The 14,020-nt window shown below is 35.0% G+C and overlaps 3 protein-coding genes across 3 annotated transcripts; 2 read left to right on the forward strand and 1 right to left on the reverse strand.

The window, feature by feature from the left end:
- Positions 1–957: 957 nt before the first annotated feature.
- On the forward strand, positions 958–5,787 carry LOC107808345 (uncharacterized). The gene is made up of 7 exons (XM_016632858.2): positions 958–1,324; positions 1,909–1,997; positions 2,094–2,232; positions 4,150–4,245; positions 4,398–4,520; positions 5,051–5,313; positions 5,438–5,787. Exons 1-7 carry the CDS (start codon positions 1,171–1,173, stop codon positions 5,546–5,548), a joined length of 975 nt encoding a protein of 324 aa, XP_016488344.1. The 5' UTR covers positions 958–1,170; the 3' UTR covers positions 5,549–5,787.
- Positions 5,788–8,078: 2,291 nt separating this feature from the next.
- LOC107808343 (uncharacterized) lies at positions 8,079–9,019 on the forward strand. Its single transcript, XM_016632855.2, has 2 exons — positions 8,079–8,334; positions 8,434–9,019. The coding sequence occupies exons 1-2, from the start codon at positions 8,164–8,166 to the stop codon at positions 8,884–8,886; spliced, it is 624 nt and encodes a 207-aa protein (XP_016488341.1). The 5' UTR covers positions 8,079–8,163; the 3' UTR covers positions 8,887–9,019.
- A 246-nt stretch (positions 9,020–9,265) lies between these two features.
- On the reverse strand, positions 9,266–12,287 carry LOC107808342 (succinate dehydrogenase subunit 5, mitochondrial-like). Its single transcript, XM_016632853.2, has 4 exons — positions 12,047–12,287; positions 10,325–10,635; positions 10,058–10,243; positions 9,266–9,546 (listed from the first exon to the last, which is right to left on the reverse strand). Exons 1-4 carry the CDS (start codon positions 12,210–12,212, stop codon positions 9,490–9,492), a joined length of 720 nt encoding a protein of 239 aa, XP_016488339.1. The 5' UTR covers positions 12,213–12,287; the 3' UTR covers positions 9,266–9,489.
- Positions 12,288–14,020: the final 1,733 nt, after the last annotated feature.

Below are 14,020 nucleotides of genomic sequence, written 5' to 3' on the forward strand. Positions count from 1 at the left end.
ATTGCTACTTTAATATTGTCGCTTTGCTATTATAATAAATTCACTTGACATCTTTATTTGTTACCATCCTATTTCATTGTCAAATGAAATTATTAAAAATTAGAATAAACTAAAACAATAAGAAGTTGTTCCGAAGTTGATGCTATATTTTCCATGGAAACAATTACCACATTAGCTTACTTCTAAAGAATTTTATATCTCTATTTCAGTTATATTTACAAATAGATCATTTCAAAAAATTTATAATATTTTCAGGGACCGCGCAAGCGCGGAAAAATTAACTAGTTTTTGAATAAATCCAACCTTTCTAACATGACATGTACTATGACTAGTAAAGTTCCATATTTGATAGCCTGTGTTTTTTTGGCCAAAAATTGAGGTGTTTGACCAAGTCTTTAGATGGAAAAAAGTATTTTTGAGGAGAAGCCGAAGCAATTTTTGAGAAGAAGAAAAAAGTAACTTCTCTCCAAAAGTACTTTTGAAAAAAATAAATTTAAAAACAGTTTTTAAAAGTTTGATCAAACATTAATTACTGCTCAAAAATAATTTTTAAATTAATTAGTCAAACACAAACTGTTTTTTAATAAAAATATTTTTTTGAAAAGTGCATCCGATTTTAGTAGCATGGCCAATCTGACCGCGAGTGTCCTAAGGGATCCAAGACTTTTCCCTTTTTAGCCTTTTTACAGCTAACTTTTAATCACATTTTAACAACAAAACCCGACAATATCGAAATACCCAAAAAACATAATCTTTCTCCCCCGACATTTTTGTTTCCCGGTACTGTTATTACATCACGTAAACCATAACTATCTCTACCTAAGTAATACTGTAGTAATTATAATTGACAACTTAAACCCCTGTGACCCAAAAAACACATTTCACTAACGCCAGCTCCTGGAGTAAAAAGAATCTCCATTATTATATAGTACTACTAGTGTACTGTAGTACTTATTTGCTACTTCATCTCCTCTCCCTCTTTTAATCAAATCTAAGTAAAAAGAATATTGGTACTATACCACTATCGATCTATCTGATCCGTGAAAAGCAAACAAGAAACTGTCAAAAAACATTCTTCACATTTTTAGATTCTTGGGGTGTCTTTGTGTGTGTGTGTTGAGGGGATAGAAGATGACGGAATGAGGAGAGAAGAGAAGAAAGTGAGGGGAGATGGCAAGAGCAGCAGTAGAGTGGAGAGGAAAATGGTGTTTATATAAGCAAACTATGATTGTTGTTTGCTCAACCAACATTTTTGTTGCTCTTTATGTGCTTCACTCTCTCTACACTTCTGTATATATGTACCCTTACAATCATACTCAAACAGGTAACTGTTGCTAATATTTATGCTTCTTTTATTATTTTGGGATGACCCCTTTTTCTTGATTCTGAATTTTCTGTTTACCTATTTGGGATTTTGCTGGAAAGTTGATTGCTTGTTTGATAAATGGGCGGTTTTGCCACAGCTTTTTAGTATATTTAGCTATACATCATAAAACCAGATTATTTTTGGATGAGCCCTTTTTCTCGCTTCTGAATCTTTTGTTTGTACCCATTTTGGTATTTTGTTGCTTTCTTAGAAAGTTGAATGCTTGTTTGATAAATAGGAGTTCTTTTGCCACAGCTTTTAGCTATACCTCAGATTATTTTTGGATGACCCAACCCTTTTTTGACTATGGATTTTCTGTTGACTCATTTTGGGATTTTGTTACTTTCTTGGAAAGTCGAATATTTATTTGATAAATCCATGGCTTTTGAGTTTTGACACAGCTTTTAGGCATTCCCAGATTATTTTGTAATGACATTATATTGTTTCTTGATTCTGAATATTCTGTTGACACATTTTGGTTTTGTTGATTACTTGGAATATTTTTTACTAGTTTGATAAATGGATGCTTTTTGTGCATACAGCTTTTAGGTATACCTCAGATCAGATTAGGAAAATGGAAGAGTCAATTCAATTACGGAAACAACTAGAACCTATAGAACTTATTAACGTGGTAAGACCTTTATTTGAGATTTTGGTATCTGGTTTCTGAATGTTGCTATATTCACGTGGACTTTGCTTGACGAGGAATGCTTTTTATATGATGAAGGTAAATCGCTTAAAGATCGAACTTTTGAAGGATGAGAAGGTGCAACAAATACCGCAGCATATTAAACAGAAGATAGCAGATGAGATACTAGTAACTTTAAAAGCCGTGAATGCCAATGCCGATGCAACGCTGCTACAAGGTGATTGTGCCTTCAATTTCTGTAGATTAATAAACTGTGCTATCCTTGTTTTTCTACCTGCATTCTTAAAGCTTCTATTAGGGAAGACTTCTTGGCTTTTTATACTGAAGCCTGTATTAGTCGTAGACTTTTAAGTTATCTTATCTCTTACTAAAGTCTATTTGGTCTGTGTAGTAAGTATGTAGAGATGTTTGTTAATCAAGGAAGTGGTATGTAGGTTCAAGCTCATAAGCCAATCTGGAGATTTCACCATGCAATCAAGTTGCTACAAATAGTATCTGTATCTAGCCTAGTGTCTAAGGTTTTCTTTTCCCGAATTCAACGAACGGAAACCTTCTTTAAATGCAGTTCACCAAAGTGTAGCTGAAACAGGTGTCTTGGTCTTGTGAAATGGAAGCTGTCAGATGGAAAGAATTGTTACACTGGTTTTGAGTGTTACACTAGCGTGCAACATTGAATTTGCTTTGACATGGGCTTTTTCTGTTTAAACATAAGCTGAAAACTAAATACTGACATCCTTTAGCATAAACATATAATTTGTATGTCCTAGCATGGAGAGTTGTAGGAGCTTCAGAATCATGATATTTAGGTCTATTCGCCTTCATTCTTTTTGCTTGTGTTGACCAGATGCTCAAGATTTGTTCTTTTTCTCTCCTGAATGACAAGTCTATGTTATTCTGTCTGGAAAATGAAGTTTCCAAAGTTATCAAGGATTCCTGTTCCAATGTTGCATGTTGTATCTTCACACCTTGTTTTAGACTCCAGATCTTGTTTTATCCTTTCCAAAGTTATCAATGGACCACCTCCACTACAATGAGACTTCATACCAAAGATTTTGATGGAAGTCCCTTCTACACACCATCTTATCTTCTTCACTCATAGGTACATAGCTTGTGCAGGATCTTTTCACCATGTCACTCTCCTAGTCTTGTAGGCTTTCTATCCTTCATCCCTATTAATAATCTCCGCAAGTGTGGCTTCCTTTGTATTTTTCATGGATAATATGCAAGGGAAGTTGTCTTTATGAACAGCATCACACACCAAACATTATGCCAGAATGGACTACATTCCCGTTCACGATAATGATTCTAATGAATCTTGAAACATCCTTTCTCTCCTAAACGATCCTTTTCCATAAGCTTGTTCTTTAAGAATAATAACTCATCTCTTTTGCCAACCATGTTTTATTAATCACCTCCATTCACAGAGACTTCTCCTAAGTTGCGAACCTCTATAATCGTTTTCTCAGTAGAGCTCAGTCAAACATAGTTATTTATCTTCGGATACCCAACCCTGTTCCTAACAGGGGCTTTGACTCTCCCCCAACTCACCAAATGAAAATCTCCCTCTCTATTCATTCCTCGGACTTTTTCTTTTTTAGATTAAACAGAACATTTCTTGGCTACTGAAGGTGGGATGGGAAACAGAGACATGAAGTTTGTAGGAATGTTCAGTAGGATTGCCTTTATCAAGGAAACTCTTCCTCCCTTTGACATCCATCTCTCCCAAACTTCTAGTACCTGCTTCCTTCATCCTTCCTATCATCTCCCAAACTTTTGCGTTATTGGTTGCTAAAGCTCCCTCTCCTCCACTTTATTGCCTAGGGGAAGATCCAGGTATTTTACACCTTCTCCACTGCTATCGACTCGGATAGCTTACTTAAATTTTACACCTCCTATACTGCTATCGTTTCAAATAGCTTACTTAAATGCCACTTAATTTGAAGACTGACCTTAGAAGAATTCATGTGTATATGAAGACCGAAGTAGCCACCAAAACATATTTGGATAAGGGTAGCCACCGTAACATAATTTTTTTATTATAAGTTCCTTATGATGTTTTTATTGTATGTATTCGTTTGCTGTGTTTCATTTACAATTCCGGGTTACCATATTTGACGGTGTTTTTGCTGAACAGATGCGGTGGAAAGTTGGCGGAAAGAAAAATTGAAAGAAGCTGCAGAAATTATTCATGAGAAAACATCAAATTCAACTATTTCTCCAGAGGAGGCTAGTATGTCCTTTTTATGACTGCTATTCTACAGTTTGTATTTTCAACTTTCTTTTGATGTTGAAGGAGTTCTGCATTTCTAGTTCACTGCAATTTTCAAGAAATAGGTATTATCTGTGACCTTTGATGAAGATTATCTGTGACCTTGCTTGCAGGTTTACTTGCACGAGCTTTGGAGGATGACTGGACTGAGCTGTCAGAAGAAATTGGTCTCTGGATACCTGTTCAGATCACTAATAAAGAACACGACGACAAACCTGAGGGTGAAGTGGAACTTGGTAATAAGATAGTTAGTTGTTCAGTCCAAATTTTATGTGTTTCTTTGTTTTGTTTTGGTCCAGATCTTTCATCAGCTTTTTTATTATCTCCCGTTTTTTGAGCAAGAAAAGTATTCTTCCCTTTTCCCCTCCCTCTCCACCTCTCCTTTTGCAAGCTTCTTTGATATTATTGTTATATCATTTGCTTTTTTTCCCCTCTTTTTTTCCTCTTTTTTTTTTGTTTGGCATGATGATAAATGAGTTGAGCTTAAATATAGAAGTGAGGATTCATATCGCCGGCCTCAACTTGTTTGGTACTGAGGCTTAGTTGTTATTTGCTGTATAAAAGAAACCAAAAAGACTAAAGATCTCTTTGATTGAAGGCATGCATGCTTGAAATTTGAGTCAAGCTAAGCATGCCAGACGTAACCAAAAGAAGGAGACCCTCTCTATCACAAATTTGCTATGTCAAATTAAGTAACAAAACAAGGAGACCCTCTCTGCTTATAGATAGATATTTATGCAGTAATTTATAAACTTATATTCTCCAGACGACGAAGTCATAGCTGGCAAGCAGCTTCCTCCCGAGTGTCGTGCTGAAATCCATACTGATTACGGTGGTGCTGCTGTAAGATGGGGCCTTACACACCATAAAAAATCTGCATATGAGTGTTGCATGGCTTGTTTGAATCAAGCTAAGCATGCCAAAACTAACCAAAAGAAATGTAACATATGGGTTTACTGCCCGTCAGAGACAGGATGCCACTCTCCGGACATTTATCAACACAAGCATCAGGAGTGCTGGCTGAAATATGTAAGTTCTGCGCGCTTTCTCTTCACAAACTTTACTACCTCCTGTTCTTGTCTTTGCAAAGTTTGATATTTAGCAGACTAAGCTGTTGTCAATCGTCTCTCCCTCTTTTCATTTGCAAATGCAGGCAGAGACACCTACGTTGAATTTTAAGGACCGCTATCCTGAAACATACAGAAATGCTCACCCAAATGCACCAGTAATTGTTCCATGGATGTCTGGTGTTGTCAGTGTATAAATTTGCCGAGAAGATGTTGTAACATTGTGGCAAGAAAATTGTGCGATCAGTTTTCTTGAGTTGCAGTTTCTATGGTCGAGCTGCTTCTCTTCGTCTTCTTGTTGTTTTGTGGGAAGATAGATTTTGTACCAAAATAGAAATTTGTTTTTGTATCACACAGTGATTAGAATTTTGGAGAACTGGCGAAGAGCTAAAGGATTGTGTTAATGCTAAAACCTACTTTTATTATTCTAAACTAACTTATGGTGTTTTAATTAAGCTTCAAAAAAGGATAGTGTTTGGTAAATAGTAAAATATTATACCGAAAAATATTTTTGTTGATGAAATCATTTTCATGGGTGGAGATCCCCTGCAGTGATAATTTGTCCATTATTGCTCAATACACTTACTGATTTTTGCCATGTGGCTGAGATTAAATAGGTCAGTAAACAAATAAAAATGGTAATGCAATTTCAAATAAATAAAATAACAAAGTTTACTGCTAACGGTGTCGGTCTAGTTTCACCGTACTTGCACTATTACTGGTTATGACATCATGGCAGGGCCTGCCTGTTGTATTGAGTGAGAGAAAAGTGCAAGTACGGTGAAACTAGACACCGTTAGTTAGCTGTAGCGGTGTACATAGGTCGGGTTGGTTCGAATTTTTTAATTATCAAATCAAACCAATAGTGTCGGATTTTTAAATTTATAAGTCAAACCAAACTAACAAAGTCAGATTTTTCAATCTCGGTGGGGAGAAGTGATTAGGCAAGACATGGCGCAACTTCAGCTGACCGATGATATGATCCTTGATAGGAATGTATGAGGTCGAGGATTAAGGTAGTACAGTAGGTAGTCTAGAGTGTTCATAACAGTAGTATTGGCACGCAGTCTCGCTTTCTATTGGTAGTAGAATTTTATGACTAACCGTTGTTTGCTTTCATTGTTGATCACCTTACTGTCTTGTTGTTTTTATTCTACTTTTATATGGCTTTTTTGTACTATCCCTTCTTGTCTATATTTTCATTGATGTGGTGCTTATGTTTTCCTTAGCCGAGGATCTATTGGAAACAACCTCTCTATCCTCACAAGGTAGGGGTAAGGTTTGCGTACACACTACCCTCCCCAGACCCCACGGTGCGGAATAATACTGGGTATGCTGCTTGGGGTTTTAGGATTTTTTTTTCAGGTAAAGTCTTCATAGCATAAAATATGTAACTTGTGCTCCAAATATTTCTTAAGTCCTAGTAAAATATAACTATATAATGTATATTCCAAGAAACTAACACAATATTATGAGATATGTCATAGCATTATACTAAAATATTCAATAACAAAGATAAAATAATAAAATTACATAAAATAAATATTGTTAATTAATAAGCCATAATGAAAATTAACATAATCTAAAAATACTATAAAGTTCATGCTAAAATAAGTATAACTAATAAGTACTAATATTAATTACATAACTAAGCACTAAAGAAAAAGAAAGACTAAGTTATGCATTTTCATTATAAACCAATATAAAACTAAAATAATTATCCAACACTATCATCATTCCTAGTATTGAATTGAATTTCTTTTGTTAACATTAGTATTGATTTGAATTTTGTTTGTGTTACTACATTTATGGGCTTTAAAACTTATTTATCATTCAAGAATGTTAAGTCTAAACTTGAAATAATACGTTAAAAGATAAAATTGTGAAAAAGTTTAAGAAATATTTATAAATTACATTACAACAAATATTTATATGTATAAAATATTTTTAAAAACTATATAAATGTACTATCGGATTGGTTTGGTTTCGGTTTGACTTTTTTTAGTTAAAACTAAACCAAACCAAACCAATTATGGTCGGGTTTTATTTTTCAATACCAAACCAAATCAAACCAAACCACATCGATTTTTTTTTTCCGGTTTGACTCGGATTATCGATTTGGAACGGTTTATCGGTTTTCTTTGTACACCCCTAGTTAGCAGTAAACTTTTTGTTATTTTATTTATTTGAAATTGCATTACTATTTTTAGTTGTTTACTGACCTATTTAATCTCAGCCTTGAATTAATTGAGTAGACACAAGGCACAAATCAATAAGTGTATTGAGCAATAATGGAGAAATTATCTCTGGAGGGGATCTCCACCCCATTTGGGTGTGTCATCTTTTCGGCCTATTCAATTTCAAAATGATTAATCTCTTATACCATATTCGCATAAGGTAATAAGATCTAAAAGGATTTGTAAGTAGTCATTGTTTGGTGTAGTGTCCCCTTTCACCCTTGACTTCAGGTTGAAGTGAAAAATAATAGCTACAAATTTAGAAACATTACTATGAAATAGAAACAATAACTAAGATATATAGAATGAGAAACTGAGATGTCAGTTGATTTGGTATAGTAGTCCAAGTAGCATCAGTTATTATCTTGAAAATACCTTGGTCGGCTCTTTTAATGTTGTCTTCACTTTAAAGATTAAAAACCCAAAAAGTTCATAGAAGATGAAAGGCCACTTTCATGCAAGAATTTCAAAAGGGAAAAAAAACAGTAGAGAAAAATTACAAGTATTTAGTTCTGTTTGGGAAACCTTTTCACCTACAACACTCAAAGAATTTTACTTTCAACTCTTCTCCAAACATGGTCTTCTCTCCTAAGCAAGAATCACCAAATCAGTCCAAGAGATGCAAATTCTTCTCTTCAACTCTCAAGGATGCATTTGCCAATTGCCACATTTTTAAGGAAAGACATTCTAGTACTCAGAGCTCAGACGAAGACGATGCAATCGATGATTATGATGATGAAGAGGACGTAATAATTTATAGTCTGAGATTTTCTTTCAAGTTCAATGCATTTATCTTGTGATATGTTCATCTTTTCTGAAAGCTGTTTTGTGGATTTTATCAACAGGTGTTTGTATCAATAGTAATAAGTAAATACATGGAGTCAAAATGCAGAAGACAGACAACCATCTCAAATGACAAGTTCAACTGGAGTTTCTCGCCAACAGCAGGAGATTTATTCATATCCGCAAAGCTAATGCAACAAAAGGAGGAGAATGAACATGAAATAAAGGAAGAAAACGAGGATTTCCTCTCTGCTGGTACTCGTTTTTCGCGCTGCTCGAGTGCTTTAAGCTATGAGGCATTTGCCACAGCTAAGACAACACTTTCTCGTTCTTCAAGCTTGAACAGGATTGAGTTTCAAGATTTTCCTAGACGCCCTGTTATTCAGGAATTCTCTCACTGTGAAGGATGGCCATTTGGTCTATGCCGTAAACTGTTGTTACTTCCTCCTTTGCCAAAATCCCCATCTGATTCTTGGTCATGGCGAAAGAGTGCAAGAATGATCAAGATACACTAGTTGCTGGCATTCAAAACCAATCTTCTCTTAATTTCTAAAGAATTTTACATTTTCCCAAAAGGGATGCTGAACTTCATTTTTCATGTATTTGCTATGTTCTTGATAATAGCCATAAACTCTTTCGAGAATTGAACACCTTTCTTATGCTTTGCATGCTTCAAACTTTGGCTTAAGTAGTACATTTACTGTCACTTATTTTACCAGTTTGGCATTTAAGGCCAAATTACAGATGGTCAAAGATGGAAGTTCGTCATCAGAGGGATAAAACTGAACTGCTGGCATAAAGTGCTCTGTGCCACGTACAGTAAATAAGCAAACCAACTTAAAACAAGAAGCTCATTCATCAATCAACCAGAAAATATGTGTTGAAGCACACACCTTGAAGAAACAAAGATTAGAACTTTCTGAATATTCAAGAAAGTATTTCCTTGCACAAGTTTCTTGGATTATTATCATTTGCCTATTGTAGCAATCACATGATCAAACTTGCGAACCAAGTGCAACATAAGAGATGATATTAAAGCAACCTGTATTATCTAAAACAACAAACATTCAAGTGATTGAAGACAAAAACACGGTGGTATATCTTCCATCGTTGAAGGTCTATGCTCTATGCTCAACATAAGAACCAGCAAGTCCAGAAGTCCCAAGTACTGTAACCTGGAGTTAGCAAGGGTGAAAGAGCAGTGAGAAAACAAATAATGGTATATGGTTCATCCTTCAGGAGATTTCAGACTATTATTTTGAAAATGTAACAAAATCTCGAGGGAACATTTCGAAAAATGAATTGTAAAATCACTTGCAGCATTAGAAAATCTATTCCAGAGAAATTAAACCCCACCATCAAAATAGAAAGTTGGTAGTTGTTTCTTGTACTAATTAATGGATGATAATATTGTAGACATGAACGTTTATTTAAAGGCATAATGGATGATTTCATGAAAAGCTAGTCAATGTCCAAGAGTTTGATCAAATTTTGTTGGAACCATAGAAAAAACAGTCACTACTGGAGTGCAACTTTAGAAGGGCAATTCAAATTGCAGCTGGTATCCACAGCTTTCTTATCTCCTAAGTGAAACATAGCTTGTTTTGCAAATATTGCTTGTGTAGGAAGTTGTAACCTACAGAAAAGCTGAAATACATGCAACAAACTTGCTTCAGTTATATGTACCTTTCCCCATTCAGAATCAAGGCCGCTGCATCGCATCTTCAAGTGTATCATCCTAGTCCCTAGTTCCATCTCAACTTTCTTCCTCAAATATCCCTCCTCTGGCCCAAAGGCACTCATGTATGTGTTGTAGCGTTGAAATACTATTTGCAGTGCATCAAAGACTTCTTTTGACAGAGGCTTCACATCCTGCCAGCAATATGAGTATTTAAACAACAAGAACTTGAGAAATTGCATATCAAATCATTGGTATCATAAAACTCATCTTACCTCACCACTTAAACCGATAGCATCATCAATTTCCATTTTCAGAGATATGAGAATCCCAGTGAACTCCTCAACTGCCTCCGCGGCGCGGAAAACACTCGCCAAAGCTTCCTGGCCGGTTTTGTCATCAGTACTCTTGGACACTGCATTCTTGGCATCATAGACGACAGCATCTGGGAGCTCGTGCCAGCTTGCAGCCATTAAGTCTTTAAAAGCACGTTTGACCTCCGGATCTTTTATGTCAGGCATGTGAGACAAATCCTCGCTGAAAGAACGCATGCTTCCCATTGCCATTGTGAAAGGATGCCTCCATTCTAGAGTTTCACAATATCCATGTAATGTCAATTACTGATGCAGGATCAGGAAATTGATACAAAGAATAGGAAACTAAAAGCACTTCGCTAGTAAGGCAATTAAGAAGCTTCTCCAAAGAAATCATATAAGGTCCTGTTTCCCCACAAACAATCCTAATTATGTCGTAATAACCATGAATTATAAGTAAAAGGATCTAGAATCCAACTCCAACATTGAACCAGGTGCCTGAACTCTTACATTTATAAGACTCTAACTTATCACAGGTAGAGTGAGCAATAGTAATTGGAACCCATATTCAAGTGTGCCAACCAAAGTTTTTGTTGTTGCCTTATGCTCAGAATTCTATTGAGCTTAAAGAATCTACTGGCACTCAGGGATTTTTTACACCTACTTTTAAAATCACATAGACACAAATCAGCATCCACAATGGAAACGACAAACGAGTAACCTACTGATTCCACAATTGGATATGATAAAGCAGAATCAAAAAACCTAAAGATAAGTGAACGATGCGTAAACTGACAAGTTGATAAATTGACCTTAGGCCTAACTCAACCCCAAAAGCTAGCTTATGAGGTGAGGATTGCCCAAGACCATATACGGAGACCAAGGACCTCAAATCCCACGGATGTGGGACAAGTCAACACCCCCTTAGGCCCAAGCCTGCAAACTGGAGCGCGGACAACATAAATGGAGGCTCAACATCGGTAACAATAATTGGGATGGGCCTGGCTCTGATACCATGATAAATGGACCTTAGGCCTAACTCAATCCCAAAAGCTAGCTTATGAGGCGAGGATTTTCCAAGATCATATAAGGAGACCAAGGACCTCAAATCCCACCGACGTGGGACAAGTCAACACAAGTAGCGTAAACCTAAACCTTAGATAAATTAGGGAAGGGGAATCAAACATAAAAAGGATCAAACTGAAATGGAGCATCAAAAACCCTATTTTCATTTTTCTCAACTCAATCCCAAACTAGTTGGACTCGATTGTATCAATCGTCTAATATCCATTCTGCTCTATTCGGGACCATTTCATTCCAATACTAAATAATTTGTCTCTTAAACAGGTTCTCTAATCACACTTATCCAATACTATTCATGTGTCTCATAAACAAAAAACTATGTCTATTAACAGTAAAATTAAAATTTGGATCTTCATATATATATATATATATATATATGTGTGTGTGTGTGTGTGTGTGTGTGTGTGTGTGTGTGAATTAACAGAAATCCCCACGACACTAACATTAAAAACCCTACCAATTGAAATATCAGATTGAAAGCAGACTCACAAATTTCACATTCTTCAAAATAAAATAATTTACTCATTAACCAAAATTGAGCTGAACAGCAAAATCCGATAAAACAAAATACTACGAATATAAGCAGATGATGCTTTGTACCTGTAACAGGGTTTCTAGGAGAAGCTGAGAAAGATTGGGATGAGAAATGGAGGTGGCGGAGGGACTGGTGATTGACGGCGGAGGTTGTGGCGGCGGCCGCGCCGAAGACAGTAGATCTGCGGCATATCGATCGATACAAAGATCGCATCAGCACCATTTTCTCCATTTCTGCTTACCTTTCTGGTTTCTTCTCACAGGGTCGTAGGTATCCAGCAAAAAGAGAAAGTGTCCTTTAGTATTGTGTTTTTTTAAATTTATAATACTTAATATATACTCTAAATACCCATAATACAAGACAATTTTAACAAATTAGCAATGAAAATATGTACTACGAAAATTGGTTCTAATTACACATATTACTACTGTGCATTTCCTTTATGTTGTAGTTTATATGAACCTATTTTCTCTTTGGTCCGTTCTAAAAAGAATGACCCCTTTCTAAATTAAGTAATAATTTAGATTAAACTTACAATTCTACCTTTAATGAGAAATTTTTATAACCACACAAATACTTTGGGGCCCTTTTTGACTTGTTTAGAACTACAAATTCCAAAAGTTTTTATTTTTTCTTAAATTTTGTGCCCAGTCAAACACATTCACATAAATTGAAACGGAGGGAGTAATTGCTTTTGTATCAGTTTAATGTTGATTCAAATTAATTGACGAATATCGATTAAAAGTAAAAACAATTGAAACCAATCTAAACTATTATAAATTTGATAACTCAAAATAAATCAAATCATTAAGACAGAATACATATACAACTCCTTAAAAGTTGGCAACAATCTTATTTAACTGACTCAACTAATAACTTGTTTGGCCAAACTTCTAAAATCATAGAAATGCTTTTTTCAAAAGTAAAAAAGTGATTTCGCGCGAGAAGCAGTTTGTGTTTGACTAATTAGTTTGAAAAATACTTTTGAGCAGTAATTAGTGTTTGGCCAAGCTTTTGAAAACTGCTTCTAAGTATATTTTTCTCAAAAATGCTTATCAGAAAAGTGGTTTTGGAGAAAAACTAATTTTTTCTGCTTTTCAAAAACTGCTTTTGCTTTTCTTTAAAAAAAAAAAATTCCTTCCAAAAGCTTGGCCATGATTGGGGCAAAAGAAAATGCTTGATAAGTTATGAAGAGTTTAACCATAAATAATCTCTTAACTAATCTATCAAATAAGTGGAAGATTCATTAAACCGTGAAACGTTACCCTGCCATAATGTGATGTGCTTCCGATGCCAATAAAAAGTAACTCAACTTCACTCAATAAGTGTTTATCAAACAATATGTTGCCAACTTGAGAGAATTGTATATCAGCCAGCTACGTAGCATTCCTAAAAATTACTTTGACCTCTAAATTCTAATTTCTAAAACACTTTTATCTTTCCTTAAACTGCAATAGTATACCTTTTAGTAAAACCGTTACATAGAAGAGCACTAATAACAGCATAATTACTCAATTATTGGTTAAAGAAGCGTCTAAACATTTTCAAAATTCTATATTTGCATCCACAAACTCGAATATCCATATTAAAAGAAATATATATATACACTAAACACTACATGAATTAATAATTCATGTATTACAATCTTTGTTTTAAAATCTGGGCATTAACTTATCCACGAATCAAACTACACGTAAAAGATTCCACGCTCTAAAGTCAGCAAATATGTTTACCTACTTCCCCGTAGTAAAAATTTATAACACAAAGGTATTGAATTGATGTGAAAGTTTTAAGTTAAAAGAAGTAATTCCGTCCTGTTTTAGAATAGCATGCTAAAAAAGTAGCATGACGATTAGGAGAATTCATTAATTAGGTTCGTACACCAATTAAAGTCACTTAATCATATTCTCGTTAAAAATTAAGGTTGTACCAATACATTGTTCTACATCAACTTCTAGTATGCACATTCTATTGAACACATTTTTTACTATCAGCCCAAACACTTAAACGTGTGAGATTCATGCAATTCACTTAAAAAT

The sequence above is a fragment of the Nicotiana tabacum genome, chromosome 12 (genome assembly GCF_000715075.1).
Source record: "Nicotiana tabacum cultivar K326 chromosome 12, ASM71507v2, whole genome shotgun sequence".
Lineage (NCBI taxonomy): Eukaryota > Viridiplantae > Streptophyta > Magnoliopsida > Solanales > Solanaceae > Nicotiana > Nicotiana tabacum.